Source organism: Stegastes partitus, unplaced genomic scaffold (genome assembly GCF_000690725.1).
Source record: "Stegastes partitus isolate 25-593 unplaced genomic scaffold, Stegastes_partitus-1.0.2 Scaffold904, whole genome shotgun sequence".
NCBI lineage: Eukaryota > Metazoa > Chordata > Actinopteri > Pomacentridae > Stegastes > Stegastes partitus.
In genome coordinates this window covers 196,066-218,670 of record NW_007578635.1, presented here as the reverse complement: position 1 = coordinate 218,670, position 22,605 = coordinate 196,066, and the positions used below count along the sequence as shown (strand labels likewise).

The 22,605-nt window shown below is 41.8% G+C and overlaps 2 protein-coding genes across 2 annotated transcripts in view; one reads left to right on the top strand and one right to left on the bottom strand.

The window, feature by feature from the left end:
- The first annotated feature begins 730 nt into the window (after window positions 1-730).
- LOC103366075 (guanine nucleotide-binding protein subunit beta-4) lies at window positions 731-13,868 on the top strand. Its single transcript, XM_008293703.1, has 9 exons — window positions 731-929; window positions 2,119-2,157; window positions 2,590-2,696; window positions 7,055-7,118; window positions 8,441-8,603; window positions 9,784-9,850; window positions 11,193-11,394; window positions 11,878-12,094; window positions 13,313-13,868. Exons 1-9 carry the CDS (start codon window positions 873-875, stop codon window positions 13,417-13,419), a joined length of 1,023 nt encoding a protein of 340 aa, XP_008291925.1. The 5' UTR covers window positions 731-872; the 3' UTR covers window positions 13,420-13,868.
- Window positions 13,869-18,832: 4,964 nt separating this feature from the next.
- Window positions 18,833-22,605, bottom strand: part of mfn1b (mitofusin 1b) — a 20,118-nt gene continuing 16,345 nt past the window's right edge. Inside the window, exons 16-18 of the mRNA XM_008293702.1 lie at window positions 22,177-22,373; window positions 20,503-20,637; window positions 18,833-19,790 (exon numbers count right to left, since the gene is read on the bottom strand). Of these exons, the coding sequence (XP_008291924.1) occupies window positions 19,721-19,790; window positions 20,503-20,637; window positions 22,177-22,373 (402 nt within the window). The 3' untranslated portion in view covers window positions 18,833-19,720. The remainder of the gene's footprint in view (window positions 19,791-20,502; window positions 20,638-22,176; window positions 22,374-22,605) is intronic.

Here is a 22,605-nt window from a genome sequence, read left to right as displayed (position 1 = left end):
TGTAGCTTGCGGCTGTGAAATAGAGATTTGGTTGCAGGTTTTAACAGAGTTTAAATGTGTCATCAAGCCCTGAAGTTTCTGTGACAGATGTCTATGCATTTCTGTGTACTTCAAGATCCTATAACTCTGAAAGTATGAACAATATGCTGCTAAAATTTGCATTAAATGCTTCATTAGATACACTGAAGTTATTGTACTTAAAAAATCTGCTGGTTCTGAGGAGGTCACTACTTGTCAACTTTTGCTTCACGTGATGTTTAAGAGCTTTTGTCACGTTCAGATGAATGCTGCTGATGAATCTGTGCACACGTTTTCTTTGTCTCCTGAACATATTATCTAATAAACCATCCAGATCTGCCCACAGTACACAACACAACACACACACACACACACACACACACACACTCAGTGCTGCAGGCCGAGCAAACAAGCGCATTGCAACAACACAAAAGGCTGATTGAGTGAGGAAAGGTCAGAGCCTGGCTCAGATGGCCTTTTGAACCAGACTGAGGGTGTTTGAAGAGCCAGACCACCCTCCAGGCCGCCACCCAGCCCCGCCCCGCCCTCCCCTGCCCGGCAGCCCCCCCGAGCAGGATACCGATGTTTGTCCGATGGAAGCGCTTCCATCCTCGACTGTCCCTCCGCCTGTTCCACTCACAGTATTCCTGTCTCTGTGTTTTGCAGGTGTCAGCTGGTGTGTGCGTGTGAGTGTGTGTGAGTGTGCGTGTGTGGGTGAGTGAGTGTGTGCGTGTGTGTGTGTGTGTGTGAGTGAGCCAGCGCGCGCGTGTGTGTGTGTGAGCGTGCACGTTCTGTCATCCCATCGCGGTCAGCGCTTGGAGCCGAGCGAGGCCTGAACACGCCACAGAGGGACAATGAGCGAGCTGGAACAGTTGCGGCAGGAAGCCGAGCAGCTACGCAACCAGATCCGGGTACGGCCGCGCGTCGTGTGCACGTGCTCGTTTATGTTCTTCTATGTGTGTGTGTGTGCATGTGTGTGTGTATGCATGTGCCACCACAAGCAAGACAGTGATGCCTATAACTTGTCATTGTCATACAGAAAGTGGATTCTGGGAAGGAATCTATAAATGCTGCTGTGTGAGCGCTGATTGGAGTAAATCAGCACAGTTGTTCTTTTCTTGTAATTTGTCTTGTTTCATGGGTCAGTCTGTGTAAATGTCATGGGATTATGTCTTTAGTCATTTTTCTCTAAATTGTGTCTGCAAACATAAACTCAACCAAATTGGAAAAAAAAAATCCCACATGACCACTTCAGAAACAACTGATTTTTAATGTATAATATCTTTACTATATTTAATGGAGCCATGCAAAGTGATACCTTCATACTGTGACTGTTTTCAGAGTTACAGACCCTTGAAGCACATAGAGGAGGGTTCAAATTACACACCTTTAAGTCGCACTCTGCATCTTTGAGCCCTCATAGCTTCATAAGGATGAAAAACATATTTGAAGTCTGTTAAAACTGCAACCAGTGATGTCTAGAAGATGATCCTGGTTTTAAAATGTAGGTGAAAATGAGAGTTTGCTTGTTTTGACCAACCACCATCAGCCTTGAAAGTTTACCCAGAATGCACTTGGTAAAGTTTTACAGAAACACATCCAGGGTACCAGTGACTGTTTTTACAACTCTTATGTCGTAGATAATAAACTGCTAAACAGTTTTGCTGTTGAAATGAGGATGCATCCCATAATATTGATGCTCAAATTTGGTTATGGGGGGAAAAAATGCAGCACAAAAACAAGATTGTAGTCTTTAGATTGTGGCACCTGGATGGGTGCAGGTTTTTATCAGAACTTAAATGTGTTTTTCATCCCTGAAAATGTCACATATCTGTCTGCTGAAGTTATGAGGCTCAGAAATAAAATTTAAAAAATCACACTTTAAATCCATAAAACTTAGACCCACCCTTATGTACGTCAAAGGCCTGCAGCTCTGAAAATATTTCATGTCAAAGTAAAACTTTGCATGACTTCAATAAAAGTACTGAAGCTATTGCACATAAAAACTGATTCTGAGGAGGTCAGGTTGGAGGCACTGATGGATTTTTCTGAATAAGTTGGAATATTTACATCATTATTAAGGGTTTTGTTTTGTTGCAGGATGCCAGGAAAGCCTGCAGTGACTCCACTCTGTCACAGGTGAGAACGTTTCTCCTCCATACGTATTAGCTTATAAAGTTTTGTTCCTGTGAAGTCAGCAATGCAATAGGATCATATTTGTATGACGAATAGAGAGCGTTTTTTAGGGCAAAACATGTCAGTAAGCAAACTATACACTGTGTGGTTCAATGCTGTAGCTGTGTTTGATTAAATTTGAAGCCAGATGAGGCAGTTTTACTTTGAATAACGTGTGAAAAATAGCAAAAATCTAGTCAGTAGTGCAGAGTAACTGGAATACGTTGTCACGGAGTCCATATAAATAACATACAGACGTCGTGGGCCAGTGTGAGCCTCCGTATTATTCATCCCCGTCTATTGTTTAGTGACTGTTTTTGCAGCCTCAGCTCGTGTCCAGCGGTGATAAGAGCGCGTGAGCCTCAAGTGTAACTGCTTCTTCCTGTGTTTTGGCAGATCACAGCTGGTCTGGACTCGGTGGGCCGGATACAGATGCGGACGCGACGCACTCTCAGGGGCCACCTGGCCAAGATCTATGCAATGCACTGGGGGAGTGACTCCAGGTAGCGTAGCCACGACACAGACGACACCATTATCAGCCCCCAGCAGGGTGGAAATGAGACGTTTTGTTTCACTTGGCATCCTTGTTTGTCCCTATTTTTTCCTCTTGCTCATCTTCTTTGGCTAATTTTAATCTTGTCGTGATTTTCTTTAAATTGGCAGAAAAATCATCCTTTTAAAATAATTAATCATTTTCTTCCCAACTTCAAGGCTTGTTGCTTTAGTTTGACACACTCAGGCTTTGTTTTTCATCAGTGTGTAGTTTTTCTTTATTGCCTTTCTTTTTGTCAGTATAAGTTTAAAGTTATTTTCAACTGGCTCTGTAGTGACTTCTGGGCCGTCGGTAACAACACAACAGATGTTAACAATACAAGATGTGTGCCAGAGACGAGCAATAAAATGCTACTGATGACAGATTCAACCAAACATGGACACGCCTTCAGAATGCAAACACGTTACAACAGTAAAATTACTGACCGCATACGTCTTGAGTCGGATTTACGTCAACCCACTGAACCCCAAACAGTTCCTGAACTTTTTCTCTGCTTCTGACACATTTTTATTCCCTGTGGGCTCGTTTTTTGGAAGCTCTTTGGAAGCAGCACAACTATTAAAAAGTCTTGTGCAGTTTTGCAAAGTTAGAATACCATAAGTTGTTTTGTTTTTAATGTTAATTTGATTGTTGTGTTTTTTAAAAATGGAATGGTGCACAATTTTTTTTCTAAGTGTTACCAACAATGGAGAAAAAGTGGCGACTCTACATCAGGGATCTCCAACTCCGGTCCTCATGAGCTGCTGTCCTGCAGGTTTTAGACGTTTCCGTACTGCGACACACCTGACCCACATTGATGCATCATTAACAGACTTGTGTAGAACCTGACAACAAGCTGTTGGAGATCCATTCATGTGAGTCAGGTGTGTTGCTAAAACCTACAACCTGCAGGACAGTAGCTCGCGAGGACCAGAGCTGCTCTATATACTGTAGATATTTAACTGCTTATGTTTTTTTTATTTGTTTCCGTCTTTATCTCCTGTGTGCTGTGGAAACACTTCCTGCAGTTCAGCCGAGAAGTCCCAGAGTTTTTATCACAGGACTGTTGGTCACAGCTAATGACTTCACGGCTGCACCGAGGAGCTCAGAATTTTTCATTTTTTGCAGAATCTTGTTGCTGCAGACTTTTAATTTTGGGCAGATTTTTAAATGAAACATGCAGAATAAAAGGGATTTTAAAGAATTAGCTCAGATTTGGTTGTTTTTCCAGACCAGCGTGAAAAGTTCCGCATGAAAATCCGCCAATTTTTATTTTTTTGCAGTTTCTTGCTCCGATAAACGGTGTGATTTTAGTGATTTTTATTTTTTTTTAAATAACAGGTCTTTCAAACCTACCGACTGGTTTTGGAGTTCAGAGGGTTAATTGCTTAAACTCTTTTTTTTGCAGCTGTTAATATCTAAGCCACAGTATAGTCAACTTTATTTCCAGCAGCTGATCAGCACCACACTGCAGCTCCTACTGATACACACTGAAACCATCATTTCCGAGGCTCGTAACATCTTTTGTCACCGGTGCTGTAACGGTTTTTTCTCCATGTTTAATATGTTTCTGTGTCACTGTGTATCTTTCTCTCTGTCCATCTGTCTCCCAATGCGATGCACTGGGGCAGTGACGGCAGTCCCAGGTGTGGGGCTACACTACTATCCTGTTACTACTGCTGCTGCCACCACCACTACTACTACTACTACTACTACCGTTCTACTAATATGACTAATACCACCTCCTGCCACCTGCACTACTACTGTACATCTGTCTGAGTGCTAGCACGGTTGTACGCCCTCACAGTGAGCACAGAGACAGATAGCCACACTTGCTTACTTAATATTCCCTTTAAAGATGCAGTTTGTAAGATTATTTTCTCTGACGGTTTTCCAGCTGTTGTGATTATTCAAAATTTGATTCCTGCAGAATTGGACTGCAATCGTAACACAGCGAGTCGATCAGATGCAAACTTACAAACTGCTTTTTTAACTGCGGTTATGAGCACCGAAACAGAGCACAGAGTATTAGCTGTACAGATGGTGTTTCCCTCCTTTAGTATGCATGCAGCGCACTAATCTTAATTTCTAGGAAATTAATTAGAAGATGACGGTGGTTCTGTTTCTTTGCAGGTAACGTTTTGTTGGTTTTTAGAACTTCAATTATGCACATTAGGGACAGACCGATTGTCAACCTGGCCGATTATCGTGGCCGATTTTCAGTATTTGTAATGACGAATTATCGATAATTTGAATGCTCTACTTCAGGTCTGACGCCTCCTCTCTCTGTCTGTCGTCACTTTGTCGTCTTAGAAGCAAGCAGAGAACGGCAACGCTGAACAATAAACCAGGAAGTTAGCTCCTCTCCCAGCGGCTAATGCTATGCTAGCTGCTAGCGGCTCAGTTATCAGGCAGCCACAGATTAACCCGAGAAAGTAAATAGAAAGAAAATAAAGAAGAACAGCAGGAGACAGACTGATCAATCTCAGTCGATCCTACATAAGTAGAGGAGATAATTTATTTCTGTTTTACATATTCAGTTATAATCGCCCTTATTAATGAAGAAATCTAGTTATTAATGACAGATTCCTGCTGCCACATGCTGTAAAACATTACATTAAATGTGTATTATTAATTGTCGGCCGTTCTTGATTACAAGAATCTGTAAAAAATCAAATAATAATATCAGTCGATCCCTAACGCACATCTCTCCTCTGAGCCCGTTAGCTGTCTTGAGTGAACCTTGTGTTTTCTTACAAGCGTGATCAGTGGGATCGCCTGTCGTCCTGGTGAAGTGTGTCTGTGGCTGTCAGTGTGTTCTTGGGTGTGCCCAGCACCCTCCAGGTGACCCCCGCAGGAGGCCAGTGTTTATTTTGTATACAGGCACCGACTGACATTTGAGCGCGATGGCTCTGCTCTTGATTGTAGTGCAGCACCATCAAACCCCTTCCTGTCCCCGGAGAGACGGAAACACCCAGTCAGGATAGGAGGGAGGAGTTCAAGCTGTTCCCGCATCGACGCCATCTACAGCTCCTCAATTCCAACTCGGCCTTTATCCGTCTGTAGCCCCCCGTTCAGGGAGGCAGGCATTAATCTGACGGCAAGGTTTCTGTAGAAGCTGCACTTATGAGGTTTTCTGTTTTAAAAACCAAAAACATTTCAGGTCTGATTGAGAAACATTTTCGTTTTTTAATTGGCACGAATCTGAACTGCATGCATTCAATTTAACAGATAGACACAAAAGATGGTACTTTGAGTTGCGTGAAATGATTTAGGAAAGACTTTTAACACATTTCAACACCAAAATTGGTCCAAACGCATCATAGAGGGCAAAAAATACAGCTTATGTGCCAAAATTGCACCTTTCTCAGTCATTTGGCTCTACAGTTTCACATGTTTTAGCCTACAAACTCAAATACTTTCCAATAATTAATATAATCTTTTTTTTTCACAAGACGTTAACAGGAGCTGAAGTTCAGTTTGTTGCTTCCAGCTATTTGTAGGAGTTTTTCCTGAAGCGTCAGACGAGATCCACACCAGAGTCTCCAGGAATTGTGCAGATTTTAACTTCATAACTTCAATAAATGCACACATTCTTATTGACAAATAGGCACAAGAGATGACACTTGATGCTGCGTGAAGTGATTTAGGGAAGACTTTTAACACATTTCAGCACCAGTATTTGTCCAAACGCATCATAGAGGGTGAAAAATACAGTTCATGTGCCAAAATTGCTCCTTTCTCATTCATTTTGCTCTATAATTTCACATCTATTAGCCTACAAACTGCTGTTAGTTGAGATTTAATGCGTATCTGATGTGTTGCTCAGTGACTGACGTCGTACCGATGCTTCCTCGTGACGAACACTAAAGTAAAAACTGAACACCGTCGCTGTTACGTATCTCGGGTCTGAAACCGGCTTTTGTTTTGTCGCGTCTCCTTCTCGCCGCCCCACCTCCACTCCGTTCCGGTGCTTTCCCGACCCGTCAGGTGCCTCCACCTCCCAACCGACAGCGGGGACTTTTACATAACCGGGATCATGAATATTCCATGGCGTCGGACATTAAAAGTGGCTTTCCTGGACGAGGAGGCTTCCAGCAGTAGACAGAGAGGGAATGCGAAGGGAAATGGAGAGTAGGGAGCTCACGCTGAATGCTTGTTGACCGAGCACCTCGTAGTAATCCAGGCTGACGGTAGCAGCACGGTAGTCTGTAAGGTGACTGGCTCTCATTGCTTCTAATGAACCAGGTGCATGTACCGTAGCTTAGCTTGTGAGCCTTTTAAACATGCAAACCCACTGACACGCTGCTCTTCTGAACTCGTTTCTAGGTTACTTGTCAGTGCCTCGCAAGACGGAAAGCTGATCATCTGGGACAGCTACACAACAAATAAGGTACTTTACGTGTACTGCTGCACTGAGATCCATACAAAATTAACCAAATGTGGGAAAAAAAAGCTCCCCCCTGACCGAGTTACAGGCCCTTGACGTGCACAGGTTTGGGCTGAAATTCCCAGATTTACTTTTCCCATCTGGACCTCATAGCTTCACCAGTACAGCAGATAGACACATGACATTTTGGGATGAAAAACACAGCTGAGTTCTGGTAAAAACTGACACCAGATCAGTTTTACATCCATCCAGGTGTCACAGTCTATATCTTCTATAACCAACTTTGAGCATCCGTATTATGGGATGTATCATAGTTTGAACAGTAAACCTGCAGCAGGCATTTTCAGATGATTTTCCAGAAACGATTCTTTCTGTTTCAAAATTATTTTCCACTACAGGCACATTTTAACTCTTGCAAAATGTCAAATTTGAGATTCTGTTTAATCCAGCGATTACGACCATCATAGTGCTAAGAGACTAAGTACAATACGTGTACCGATGTGTCGTTTCCAAGCTGTTGAAATGATGATCTGGCCCCTGATGTTGATTAAAGAACAAAAGCCAAATTAAATCTTTAGATTGTGACACCTGGATGGATGTGAAACTGATCTGGTTTCAGTTTCTAGTAGAACTCAAGATGTGTTTTTCAGCCCTGAACATGTCATGTGTCTATCTGCTGATGAAGTTATGATGGAAAAAGTCAACTAAAAAGACTTTCAGCCCACCTCTAAGTACTTTAAGGCTCTGTAACCAGAAAAGTATTCATAGTATGAAGGTAAAACTTGACATGGCTTCATTAAATACACTGAAGTTAGTGTAGATAAAAGATGAGCAGGTTCTGAGGAGGTCAGATGGGAGGCGCTGGTTAATCTTTCATGGAATGACCTAAATACATTCAGCAGCCAAACCTGCTTCCACTTTGACTTTAGGGTTGGACTGTGATTCCAGATACTCAGTCATCATCATCATAACTCTACTTAGTTTATAGAATTGTGTGCATACTCCTGTATTTATTAGATTTTATTTTTATATATTTAAAGACAGATATAATGAGACATTTTCTAAACAGCGTCCACTTCGACCCACGCTGCTACTATAACAGAATTTCATTGTATTTTCACATACACTGACAGTAAAGGCATCTTTAATCTTTATGTAAACTGCCTCTTTCATCCAGAATCGATGCCATTTAAACTTCTCTCGCATCTTTTGCACCAGAGTCCATCCTCTTGATTTCTTTAAGCCGTTAACTGTGATCAAGCTAAAAGCCGAACACGAGTTCCTTTAACGGTGCCGAATAAAGAGATGCCTCTGGTCGCCCTCAGATGCACGCCATCCCGCTGCGCTCTTCCTGGGTGATGACATGCGCCTACGCCCCCTCTGGGAACTACGTGGCCTGCGGAGGTCTGGACAACATCTGCTCCATTTACAGCCTGAAGACCCGCGAAGGCAACGTACGCGTCACCAGAGAGCTACCTGGACACACAGGTCAGATACAAGGGGGACTCTGCAGCTCCTCCACATGCTGCTCACCGTTTATATTCTAAAATAGTAATGTTAAGTTGTCACTATATTGCATTACCGCCAGTGTACATAGTTTGATTTTTGTTTATTTTATTTAGAGAGAGAAGTGTCTTTTCAGTTCCTCTGTATGTCCTGGATATATAGAGAAACTGACAATAAAAACCTTCTACCTTCTTCTATTTTCTGTCTAGAATAGAAGTTGTTTTATGTTCAGTGTTTTCTAAGTTTTCATTTTTTACTTGGTGTCCGATGACATGCAACAGAAGTAAACTGTTTGGTCCAGCACTACTCCCGTGACACTCACAGCTTTACAAATGATTATCAGACCGGTCTGAGCTCTGTTTTCTGCCGTCTCCTTTGCGTTTTCTTCACTGAGTCATTTTCTTTATTTTGTAATCGACGTTGCCGTGCTGATTCCAAACCGGCGAGCATCAGCTAACCGTCTCCTCGTCATCTCTCAGTTGTCTTCGTTTAGGTGTTGAGTGATAGTTCAGTTTGGGTGATCTGTTAATTTTACGTATATGGGTTATGCACAAAATAAAGGTGCCTCACAAAAGTTTGATTTTTTATTAACATATATTTTTTACACATAATTTATTGCGTGTAGTAAATTGTTATAAGACTTGTAGAAGGTGCAGGAATTATTCAAACACTGGGATAGAATCCAGACAAATTGTTGAAGGCTTGTTTGTGCAGCAACTTACTGAGCTTTAGATTTCAATGATGCACATTAGCTGAATTTATGAATCGGACAACGGCGGGCTGCACGAGCTGTTGCTAATTTACAGAGGACTGCCTGAAGAGTGCATTTCTGTTATTGTTTGTCCAGATTTTCTTTTGAAAGAAAAATACATTTATATTCTTCTGTTATGTTCACTCCGTCACATTAGATGCATTTTAATGGAGCTGTTTTCTATCCGAGCGGTGGATGAACACGACTCTGTGAACTACTATCTCAAAAATACAAGCTTAAATTTTCAAACCAGAACAAAATGTCACTTGTGGTTAAAGCAGCAGTAAAAAAAAAAAAAAAAGAAAAGAAAATCAGGGAAACAATGTGATTACAGAGTTAAGATCTTCGCCCAGAGGCACCGAGTCGACAGCGCCCTCTTTTATCTGATGTGGAACTTCTGTTTGTCTCCAGGTTATTTGTCCTGCTGCCGCTTCTTGGATGACAACCAGATACTAACCAGCTCTGGAGACACCACCTGGTGAGCAGCAGTTTGACACAATGGAAGTATTCCACTGACGCTGTTGTGTTCGTGCTACAGCGCAGGCCGGAGATGCTTATTTCCATTTTTACTCACTGTAGGGTCATTTTCTTTACTGCAACATAAAGTCCTGCACCTCTGTGGAAACAGAACAAGCATGAAAAAGGAGAGCGAGCTCAGAAGTGTCTTTTTTCACAGTAGGACACAGTTATAATGCAAAAAAATCAGAAAATATTTGATTTTTTTAGGCAATATTTCTTTGATTATTTATTTTACAGAAATGTAGGAAACCTTTAATCAGTTTTTCCGAGTGCCCACAGGTTTTATGAATACTGGAACACATGGTCTCGCTCTATATTACAGATATTCTGCTTGTATTTTTAATTGTTTCCATCCTCGTGCTCTGTGTAAACACAGTCTGCAGTTTGTCATGACACTGTCGGTTGCAGCTGAGTCACTAAAACCTTCTTGATTGCACCACGTAGCAAAGAATTTTTACTTATTTATTATTTTTTAGCCAGATTTGGTTATTGCAAATGGTCTGTTTTTAGCTGATTTATAAATAAGACTCGTCTAATAAAGGGATTATGATAAAATATTATAATTTAAGCTCAGATTTCATTACACTATCCCTTTGCTTTGTGTAAACACTGCCCGCAGTTCAGCTTGAAAGTCCCTGAATTTTTGTCACATGACTCTTGGTCATTGGTGTTTCAGTCGAGGCTAACGCCGTATTTTGGCCAAATTTTTAAACGAGGCAAAGTGATTTTGGTGAAAGCTCAGATTTGGTTGCATTCCTGACAGTCGTAAAGTTGAAACTCAGACTAATCTGTCAGTGTTTACAGTTTCCTGCTCTGATGAATGTTGTCATTTGGGGATTTAAAAGAAAAAAAGCACGCCTTTTATACCCCAGTTGGCAGGTTAATTCAATTCAGTTCAATTCAAAACAACTTTATTTGTCCCCCTGGGGGCAGCTTAAGTACATCGTTGGACACAGAACGGTAACAACTGTACAATAGTAGCAGCAGCCATGTGGTTGTTAAAATAGGATAAATAAAATTATACTTAAAAATTGAAAATGTAATATACTGACATAAGAATAAAGTGTGATATCGTATTGACTAACAATAATGTAAACAAAGTGCTAAAATGGTTCAGAGGTGCAAAGTGACTGTGTGGATTTAAGGAACAGAATTAGACCATTTAAATGAGGTGTGATTTAAGCTGCAGCTGGATTAAACATAAATAATATCAATAAGATATAATAATAATATAGCAACTATAGTTATTTTATAGCCGCAGCGCCACCAGAACTCTCCTAACCGCTGCTTCCTCCCTGCAGTGCATTGTGGGACATCGAGACGGGCCAGCAGGCCACCAGCTTCTCCGGCCACACGGGCGACGTGATGAGTTTGTCTCTAAGTCCGGACTACAAGACCTTCGTGTCGGGAGCCTGCGACGCCACCTCCAAGCTGTGGGACATCAGGGACGGCATGTGCAGGCAGTCCTTCACCGGCCACGTGTCCGACATCAACGCCGTCACCGTGAGTCGCTCACAAACACGCGTTCAGCTGATTACTGTCAAATAACAAGAGGAGGAATTTGTCTTTTAAATGTGATGGAGTTTTTTTTGTTTTCAGCTCTTTTCTCTTTAATTTGATCTTTTTTTCTAAACTGATGAAGTTTCGGAGGTTGAAGGTTTTTTAATCTCTCTAAACAGCTGTCAGGAAGCCACAGAGCTGCTTTGTTGGGCGAACTGATACTGCTTTATAGTCTTTATATTGCTGTCCATTAAACTGGGCGTGTGTGATAACATGGCTTTATGTAACTTAGTTAAATATTGGTTATTATCCTTCCTCTACTGGAATCATCGCTCATATCAAATTCACCATCTCGGCTGTTTGATCTCTTATCAGCCCTTGTCGCCCTGCGAGGCTTAAGAGACGAACAACAAGCATCTTTGAAGAAACCTTTCACCTCAGAAACATCCGATTTAACGGCGTCCTCACGACTTTTCTCTCCTGCAGTTCTTCCCCAACGGGAACGCCTTCGGTACGGGCTCCGACGACGCCACCTGCAGGCTGTTCGACCTGCGCGCCGACCAGGAGCTGATGATGTACAGCCACGACAACATCATCTGCGGCATCACCTCCGTGGCTTTCTCCAAGAGCGGCCGCCTGCTCCTAGCCGGCTACGACGACTTCAACTGCAACGTCTGGGACACCCTGAAAGGCGAACGCGCAGGTAAAAGGCGTCTGAAGTCTGCTTGCGGCCTCTCAGACTTCTAGACGGCGGAAATGAGGCCGTTTGTAGGTGTTTATGAGCCGAAAAGAATTTTTGTCACGACACTGCTGGTTGCAGCTGAATCACTCAAACATTCTTGAGTTCACCAAGTAGCTCATGATTTAAGTTTTTGTTTTTACAGATTCTGGTTATTGCAAATTGTCTATTTTTAGCTGATTTCTAAATGAGACTTGTAGAATAAAGTGGTATTGAAATTAAATTAACATAATTTAGTTTTAAGCTTAGATTTGGTTACATTTTCTGACAGAAACGGTGACTACCATAAATATTTTATTTACAATTCATCTCCTGTCTGCTTTCTGTAAACACAACCTGCAGTTCAGCTGTTACGTAATGCTGTACACTAATTTAGATTTTTAATTTTTTTTAACAGAATGTCATCATTGCAAAGCGTTAGACATGTGGGATGAAGGGATTTGATAAAATATTATGATTTTAGGTTTAGATTTGGGTAAATTTTCCAACAGAACAGCAAATCATTTATGATTAATTCAAGGAAAGTCGTAAAATGCAACGATTCTGTTTTGTTTTTACAGTTTCCGGATAATAAATGAAGCAACTTTGGCTCTTTTTTTGGTTGTTGTTTTAAGATAACACAGCTGGTTAAGGAGTGAATTAGCATGAGTAAATAATAGAGAAGCTATTTGTGTCACGACCAAAAGAATTAAATTTATTTTTATTTTTTTTAAGTTGTGATATTTTCTATTTTTTAAGTGTCAGTCAGTTATTTGCTGTTAATAACTGAACAGATTAAAAATATATTAACCGATGAGGCAGAACATGTACCTTTCATAGATCAGCTGTAGTACCTGGATGTTCCACCAGGGGGAGCCTTTTATGGTTTAATAACGTAGAGTCAAGAGGAAACAGTCAGTCAGACTACAGGCAGTTCGTGTTGGGAAACAGAGAGCATCGTGGGGTTTAGCGAGCAACGGCACCATGATGAAGACTTCTGTGGAGGTTAATGCTTCTCCTACAGTCTCCATGGATACAGCTCCAATACTAAAGAAATTAAAGTGTCTGTGGTTTAAAGCGGCACAAATAACGTAGAGAGTGTTGTCCAAAGTTATTTGAAATACGTGTCTGTAGTTTGACTTTCTTTGGGATGCAGATTTTCTGAACCGTCCTGTGACTCTGGTTTGTGTTTTGGACCTCCAGGCGTCCTGGCGGGCCACGACAACAGAGTGAGCTGCTTAGGAGTGACAGAAGACGGGATGGCCGTGGCCACCGGCTCCTGGGACAGTTTCCTCCGGATCTGGAACTAAACACACCTCTTGCCTGTTGTACTCAATCACTGCCCTCCATCCATCCATCCATCCATCCATCCATCCATCCATCCATCCTCCTCCTCCTCCTCCTCCTCGTCCCCCCGTCTACATCCCGACTCATCTGCCGGCTGGACCTGAGGGCCGCTCACTGTGTCGGCCCAAACCTTCTTAACTCGCCCTCCGGTGACCTGCCCACCTGTGAGAAACTCTTTCTACCTTTTTTTCCACCCAGAAGTAAGAACCTCTCAGTAGATTAGTCTAATCAAAAAGAAAAGAGAAAGAAGAAAAAAAAAAAGGTTTTGCCCTCACACCGATTGTTTTCAGGGCGCTTCTGTTACCGCGACTAACAACCAACAAGATTAGCATCAGTGTGTAATATGTAAATGTATATATAAAGACAGTATATATGTATAGCATTATGTGTGTATATATGCATCATATATGCATATATAATGTGTATGTATATATTTTTGTAGTTTATTTCCCACCCTTGAGTTTTGTTTTTGTTTTTTTAAAATAATTTTGGGTGTTGTGTTTTATTTTAAATCCTCACATTACTACACACAGTAATGCAACACAACGGCAGAAACGTTTGTGAGTACAAGACTGAGGGTCAGACAATTTAAACAAGTAAAAGTGTACATTTTCTAACATTTCCTGCTGATTAATTGGAGCCCATCAGCTCATCAGCAGCGACAAGAGGATGAACCAATAATCTGGCCCAGTTCAAATCACTTCCTCTACCTGTACCTGTTGTCCACGACGGCTGTGTGTTTTTTAAGCATTCCTCATCGCAGCCGTTTGTCCTGGAAGGAAACCGTCCTGTGATCAGAGAGCTTCAAACCAACCTTTTTTTTTTTTTTAGTCTGGATCCAGCTTTAACCCCAAAGTAGGTGAATTTTAGGCGAACGTAACTTTTTGGCCTTCCACCCGAGTGGTTTCAGATCCTCATCAGAAGACGACATCCATCCCACGCCTGATCGACGGACGGATCGTTACGTCCACGTCTCCCTGCGGAGTCGACGCTTTTCCCTTAAAGGCGAGAAACTCACGTTGCCCGACGCAAAGAGAGACGCCTGTGAGGACAAACGCCAGAGCAGCGATTAAAGCGTCTCGAAGGAGCGTAAACGGCGACTCTGAGGACCCCGAGAAAAGACGCTGTGTCATTTTTATCCTTTTACGTCGTCAACAAGGTGTGAAACGAGCGACTGAACTGAAATCACGTGAGCCGCTCCAAAAAAAAAAAAAAAAGAAATCACACCAGTGCCACCACAAGCCTGTAAACAAAAAACAAAAAAACACAAAAAAAGAAGAAAACAAACAAAAAAGTTTTTTTTCTAAAACACTTTGAGCATCTTTTTTTTTTTTTTCTTTCCTCACCAAAAATCATGTAATGAACTGTTAAATATTGCTAGTGAAGAAAGTGCACTCGGTAGACAGAAGCTTCGTAGAGAGCTAGACTCACAAACTGTAGTACGAAATGTAAAACCATCGAGCACATGTGACTTATTTACCCATAGAAGTGGTATTTCTGATGATTTTTCGAGTATTTTTCTTCATCTTCCATCGTTTCGGCTCCTCGAAAGGCTTCATTTAAAAAATAAAAAAAAGAGAATGGCACGGAGGATGTGCGCCATCGGACCTATCCATCGGACCTATCCATCGGCTGCTCAGCGTTCACATCTGGAGGGTTTTGCGCCAGAGCGTCTCCATTCTGCCTTACTCTTAGAAGCTGATACAAGCGTCGCTAACGTTTTTCTCTTTACTATTCCTTCCTCACATCGATAAGAGAGCTCCGTTTCTTCTCCCTTTCCCCGATAGAAGCACATTCTGATACTAGTGAACACTAAAACGCATGCGTACGGAGAACCGCCGCTTCTTCACATCACCTTTTATACAACTCTGCTTTCTACTACTACTACCACCGTAAAGTTTGTAGTATTTATTAAGGTTCAATCAGATGAATTCTTTTTCTTTCTCCCGTTTTTTTTTTTTAGCTGCTTCTACCGGCTCTGCGTTAACCGTCTTGAGAGAATGTTAAAATGCCCAGTTGTAGTTTTTAGCCTGAGAAGGTGCGTAGGATGTGATCGCATATCAGTGTTGAGGGGGATTAATTTGCTGATGTATGTGGATAACCTACCTGTAGATCTAAGTGTTACTTCCTCATTCGTGCCAATGTTATCCACAGACCCTGAGCTGTGAACTGAAAACTAGTCAGTGTGACAAAAATGAAACAAACAAACAAAAAAAAAGACATTTGCTCACTTCGACTCAAGTGCCAGCCTCGTTCGTCTCCATCCACCGGACTCGCGTCGGTGTCTGACTCCAAAGCCAAACCCGCATCCCAACGTGTCGTCCAGCTGACAGCGCTTCGTTAGACTCAAGGTTCTGTTTCAGCCGGCGGACACCAGACGTCCCCAGGTGAAGAAGTGACGGCTTAAAGGAGCAGTGTGACGTTGTGGGTAAAACCGAGCCTTGACCTGTTTGTGCGACTGCAGGGGGCGCTGCTGCACGCACATTACCAAACTGTTTTTGCAAATATTCAGTCTTAATAACTTGAGGGAAGAGTTCCCAAACATTTTAGCTCATTTTGCAGCCACGTTGGTGTCACAGAAGCCAAATGTTCTGCTTTTGATCTCCACCTGGAAGCTTTAAAAGTGAACGATATTAACATTTCTGGCGATACCGATATCCGATATTAAGATTTCTGATGTCGCCGATAACCGATATTACCGATGTCGATATTCAATTTTTGTTCACACCTATTCAAACTATTCAAAAGAAGCCAGATTAGCCACAACTTCTTTATTACGTAGCAAAAGTAAAATGTATTTAAGTCCTGGACCATTTAAGCAAAAACATCTGTGAAGTAGCAGCGATATCAAACGTAGAGACAAAGGCGCTGATGTCAGACAATCATCGGCTAAATTTTTTAATCGGATCGATATATGGAAAAAACGCTAACATCGGCCGATACCGATGTGGTCACTGATATATCGTGCATCCCTACTGAAAAGGAAAACATGCTGCATGCTTCTTTCGCCACTTTTTAAAGATTAGCATGAGTTCAGTACATCGGTGCAGCAGCGCCCCCTGCAGTCACACTGAGCAGCCTGGCGTCACCAGACGGATACAATCGTCTCCTCGAAGCAAACGAGCGCATTTACCCACAGCGCTGAACTATTCCTTTCACTAAATCCACCATTTGTTCGTATTCCATCATGAGCCATGTACAAATAATGATTAAAAACTTAAAAAAAAAAAAATACTACACCATAGCCCTTAACAGCTGAAGAAGCAGACGCTCAGCTGGCAGCCATCTCTTCACTCTGGACCTGGAGTAGTGACACTTAAACGTGCCTGTGCAGTTCACTCATGCAAAGTAGAGCAGCAAACTCACGACTCGACTAAAGGTGCTTGACTCCATTTGGTTTCACTCGTTGTTTTTAACCTGAAGTCCGGTTTTATTCCCTGAATCTCCACCTTTTAACGGTACCAGAGCTGTGTTCACGGCCGGAGCGGTAACTCCGTGGTAGATGTGTAAATGTCACTGCTGCACACGTCTTTGCACGACCCTCCGGTTTAATCTGGAAAAAAAAAAAGAAGTTTATGTTGAAAACAGGAGGAGCAAATGTTGTGTGACCCCACAAGACGCCACCACAGCACCGTCACAGTAATGCACTGCCCTTTGACTCTACAACCTACTGCTCTGACATGTCGTTTTGTTTTTTTTTTTTGTTGTTGTTGTTGTATTTATTGTTTTAAGCCAGTAAAGACCAGGGACTTGGTGCCATGATAATTCTCTTACAGTGCTATCGTGTGAAATTATAATCACTTGTTATGGAATAATTTTTATAGTCTTTTTCACACCAGACCTTTTTTTTGTATTTGTACAGTGGCTTGGTGATACTGATATGTTGCCATGAGTTATTGTAACCAATAAAAAAAAAGCTTTTAACCAAGGATCTGAATCCTGACTGATATTCTTTGCAAAAAAAAATAAAAAATAGACAACTCTGTGTTCAGCTCGTCAGAAAAACGAGTCACCGTTATGTCAAAATAGCAAAAAACTGGAACAGATCAAATCCTACTGATGTTGGAGCATCAAACGTTGGTGTAACATCAACCAAAGACTGTATTTTAGTAGAAACATGGATCCATCCATATATAGATACACTTACATGAAATTTCTGGGGTCATAATACCTCCTTTGTTTGAATTTATTAATTTTTAAGGGTCAATAAAAAACTGCTGGAGCCAGTTGACTTTTGGATTTGGATCTGCTGGAAACACTTTCGTCTGTGTCCAAAAATTATTTAAAACTTGTCCCAAAATGTCCCGGAATTTTTAAATGAATCGGCACGTGTCCAAATTGAAACTAAATTTGTTCAAAATTATTCTGAAAAAATGACGCAAAAATGGTCCAAAACTTGCAAAAAAATCACTTAAAATTTGTTCAAAATGACACGAAAATGGTCAAAAATAGTTCAGACATTAGTCCAAAGCAGGGTGTCCAATCCTGGTCCTTGAGAGCCGCTATCCAGCATGTTTTAGATGTTTCCAACACACCTGATTCAAATAATCAGCTCATCATCAAGCTCTGCAGAAGCCTGATAACGATCCTGGTCATTTGAATCAGGTGTGTTGGAAGAAGGTAAACATCTAAAACATGCTGGATAGGGGCTCTCGAGGACCAGGATTGGACATCCCTGGTCCAAAGTTACTTGTACCTGTTCAGATCTGGTCAAAAATAACAAATGGACTCATTTTGACATGTTACCATATGAAAGAACCTGGACCTTATCAGACTTTTCACACATTAGATTCTTCTGATGTTTGAGCCTCAAAAGTTAATGACATGTCGACCAAAGACTGTATTTTAGTAGGTAACATGGATATATTCATATATATTTATATACACACACACACACTTACAGGAACTTTATGGGGTCCCAGTATCACTCTGGTGTCAAATTTGTTGCTTTTATTCCATTTTCAAGCATCAATCTTGATCCATTCTTGTCATTTTGTGTAGTATTTATCTCGTTTTGGATAAATTTGTCCCGTTTTGAACAGGTTTTAATCAAAATTGCAAATAAAATGGAACCCTTGTTGATGGCTACAGTGGAGATACAGGAAGTGAACGAGGCTCCAACCGGCCACAAACTGAACATTGAACATTTGTACATTTAAACTCCCCCAAGTGTGCAACAAAACTCCGAATTCTTGAGGTGTCAGTTATAAAATGCAAAGTCATCTGTAACATTTAAATATTTCCAGATTTAGTTTTGCTCCCCATCGGCGGTCGTCTTCTTCTTCTTCTTCTTTGCTCTCGTTGGCACATCACTGCCACCGGCTGCTTGTAAAAAGGCACCACAGAGCAAATCAAACTGAATAAATGCACAAGGCGTCAGGTTTAGATCACTGCAGCTTTAATACAGTCTGGTAAATCTAGAGGTATTTCAACACGCTCCCAAGAAAAGAACAGAAAGACAAATTTTTTACAAAGTGCAGACGGGTGGAATCGTCACTGGAAGTCTACTGGGTATAAATAAAACAGGGTATTATAAAATATATATATATGGAGAATTTCATCTATACAGTTTTGGATTGTTAGAAAATAGAAGACGAACCTACAGTGAGCTGACGACGTGCTTTCCCTTCTGCTGATTACGAAACCCAGTGTTTATTAAATATATTGATTTCTGATCACACAGCAGTCGTCTGAACTGATTCACGTACAATCTCTCAGACGCACAACTTCATTTGCTCCACGAAAGTTTGTCCAAAAAAAAAAAAAAAAACAAACAGAAAAAAAGGCATATTCACAGTCAGAAGCACGCTAGTGTCAAAATATAGCACCCGACCGGTAGATGGTCACGCCGACCGAGATCCTACCGCCGCCCTTCATCTGCACGACGTTTGTTTTACAGGCAGTTGTGTTTTACAGTTTACTCGCTTCTCATGTAACTGAGACACCTGGTTGAAGGAGAAGAAGGAAAGCGTTTCTCCGCTGTCCCCTAAACTTGATCAATTTATGTTTTTTTTTTTTTCATTTCATTAACTGTTGAGTCTAGAAAATGTCCACAAAAAAAGAGAGAGATTGCAGTTCAGATACCAAAACGTTCTCGTTGAGACAAGTGGAAAATTTTGGTGTGACTAAAAAAAAAAAAAATCACGGATCATCTCAACCAGTCGGCTCGTCGACTAATCCTTCCAGCTGCGCCGTCCCTCAGAGCCGGCGGTCCGTCGCGGTGGAGGTGCGTCGAGGCTCGTCGTGGAGCGGCGAGGACGAGCGTCACTGCTGAGGCTGCAGGTACTGAGCCGTGAACGCCTCCAGCTGCTTCTCCAGCTCGGTGGCTTTATGTCTGCGGAGGGAACGGACACAGGTCAGCCTCGGATCCAGACGATCACGTAGAACAGGGTTGTCCAGTCCTGGTCCTTGAGAGCCCCTATCCAGCATGTTTTAGATGTTTCCCTCTTCCAACACACCTGATTCACATGATCAGGATCGTTATCAAGCTCTGCAGAAGCCTGATAACGATCCTGATCATGTGAATCAGGTGTGTTGGAAGAGGGAAACATCTAAAACATGCAGGACTGTGGCCCTCGAGGACCAGGATTGGACACCCCTGCTTTCAGTAGATGTTCATGAACACGTCTGGACGTCGGTGCGTTTCTGAGATGTAAACTCAGATTATTAAATCACCAAAAATGCAGCATTTATCACAGACAGAAACTTTAAAAAATCCTCAGATTTTGACCTTTCCGACAGTCCTTGAACTGCTCATCTGTGACGTGACGTTCAATCAGGAAAATGAACCAAATCCAAACTTGAAATGGTGACACGTCATCAAAGTAGAATCAAGTGAAGCTTTTATTCTACGTGTCTAATTTTTAAAATGTGGCACAGATTCTGAAATGAGCAAAGTTTAAAACAATCAAGGATTTCAGTCTGAGTATGTTTGAATGTACAGTGTCTGTCCTCGTCTTGCTGTTCCTGCAGCATCCTCGCTAAACTCCCACACAGACGTCTAATCTCCGCCCGTCCTGCTGCGTCCCAGTAAAAGCCGGACTGACCTCAGGCTCTTGGAGCGGCTCTGGACCGTCTCCAGCTGATCTATCTTGGCTGTCAGTTGACGGATCTCGGCCTCCAGCTCCTTCTGCGTCTGGTCCACCTGCTGACAGAGCCGAGCAAAGGTCGTCGCCATCTCCCTGGAAACGCAGAGGGCACAGCGTCGCACTGCTTATTTATTTAGCCCACAGAGGCGGCGGAGGGGAAGGGTGGAGCGGGACTCAGGGAGAAGAGAAACTAAACACAGCATCAAATTAGCACCTAAAACCTCCAGAGTGTCTAATGAAGCCGTGACAGTTGTACCTCCATTCTGTGAATATGTTCAGGGTTACAGGCCCGTGAGGGTAGGAGGGTGGAAATGTCACGCTGTATAATTTATGCTACTTTTTCTGGATATATTTTGGGATAACCGCATGAAATATTCAAGGATGGAGCTCTGAAAGCCGACAGAATTATCGCTCCTGAATAGTGCTGCAGCCGTAGAAGTGAAGGATGACACATCACCACCGCTCACACACAGAACCAGAACCAGAACTGTTCTGTTAGACATGTAAACACTAACGCTGTCTCTGGATTCACAGGTAGAAGCTACATCTAAATAAGCTAAAATGTAAATACAGTAGAAAACAGCTTCAGCACAACAGGAATCCTGTCTACAGATGGTCCTGGTAGGTTCTGGAGGTAAAATGATCCTTTTATAGTCTAGAACTTGTTCTGACCAACCACCATCACACATGAAAGTTTACCCAGAATGCACTTTGTAAGGTTTTCTCTGGTGAATGATCAGAAACCAGAAACACATCCAGGCTACCAATGGTTGTTTCCATGCCTCTGTGACGTTAAACTGCTGCAGTCTGACTGTTCACACTATGAGACATCCCATAATACTGATGCTACCAGCTGGATAGAGAAGAAAAATGAACCAAAAACAGATTTAATTGTTAAACTGTGACACCTGGATGGATGTAAAACTGATTTAATTGCTCATTTTGCGTCTCGTTTTTCTTGTTCTGAGCTCATCTTTGTCATTTTCTCTTTTTATTTTTTGCTCTATGTTTAGATTCAGGCATTTTATGTTTTGTTTTGTGTCATTTTATGTCTCGTTTTTGTATTTTAGTGTCACGTTTTGATCGTTTTACACGTCTCTGGGACACTGAAACATGATACATCCCATAATATCGATACTCACAGTTGGTTATAGAAAAGACTTTAGACTGTGACTCCTGGATGGATGTAAAATTGTCTAAAATGACTCTAAAATTATCTGAAATTACAGAAAATGGGTTTAGAATCACACAAAAATCGTCTTAAATGACTCGAATATTCTGCAAAATGACTCCATTTTTTTCTAAATGACTCAAACTTTGTCCACAGTGATGGAAAATGATCCAGACTGACTGAAAATTTGCTCAGAATAACATTAAAATAGTCTAAAATGACTCAATAATTGGCCAAAACCAACAATTATCAATGTTAGGGAAAGAAACAAAAGGTGCGGAACAGAAACCAGATCCAGTGTTCAGACTAAGCCTAAAATTGAAGTCTCACATTAATACTTCAAGGACCTGTAGCTCAGAGAAGATTCACAGCATGAAGGCAAAACTTTCTTTTATTAAATATCCTAAAGTTACTAATAAGCAGCTGAACGAACGGCGCCGTGTCGTTGTGTTCGGACTCACTGTTGGACCTGATGGCTGCAGTTGGCGCTGGTGAAGCTGACGATGAGCTGCAGCTTCTCGGAGGCGTAGTCCACGAACTGGCGCTTCAGGGATCGCTCCTTCGCCTTGGTGGTCCAGGTGAGCCTCTCGTACAGGTACAGCAGGCCGTAGAGCGACGCCGACAGAGCGATCAGCCTCCAGCCCACCGTCCTCCACACCTGAAACGGACCGGAGCTCGGTTAGCGCACGAACAATCAGAGAACGTTTCAGGGACGGTTTTCATACGGTGACAGAAAAAAGAGGTTTCCTCTGCTCCAGTTTTATTTTATACCAATGTGACATATATATTTCTGTGCATATGTTTGTGTTGAGATTTTTTGTACAAAGTATAGTTTTACTTTTTAATTTTTTTCACACTTTGCATATTTTCTGTATATATTTAGAATATAT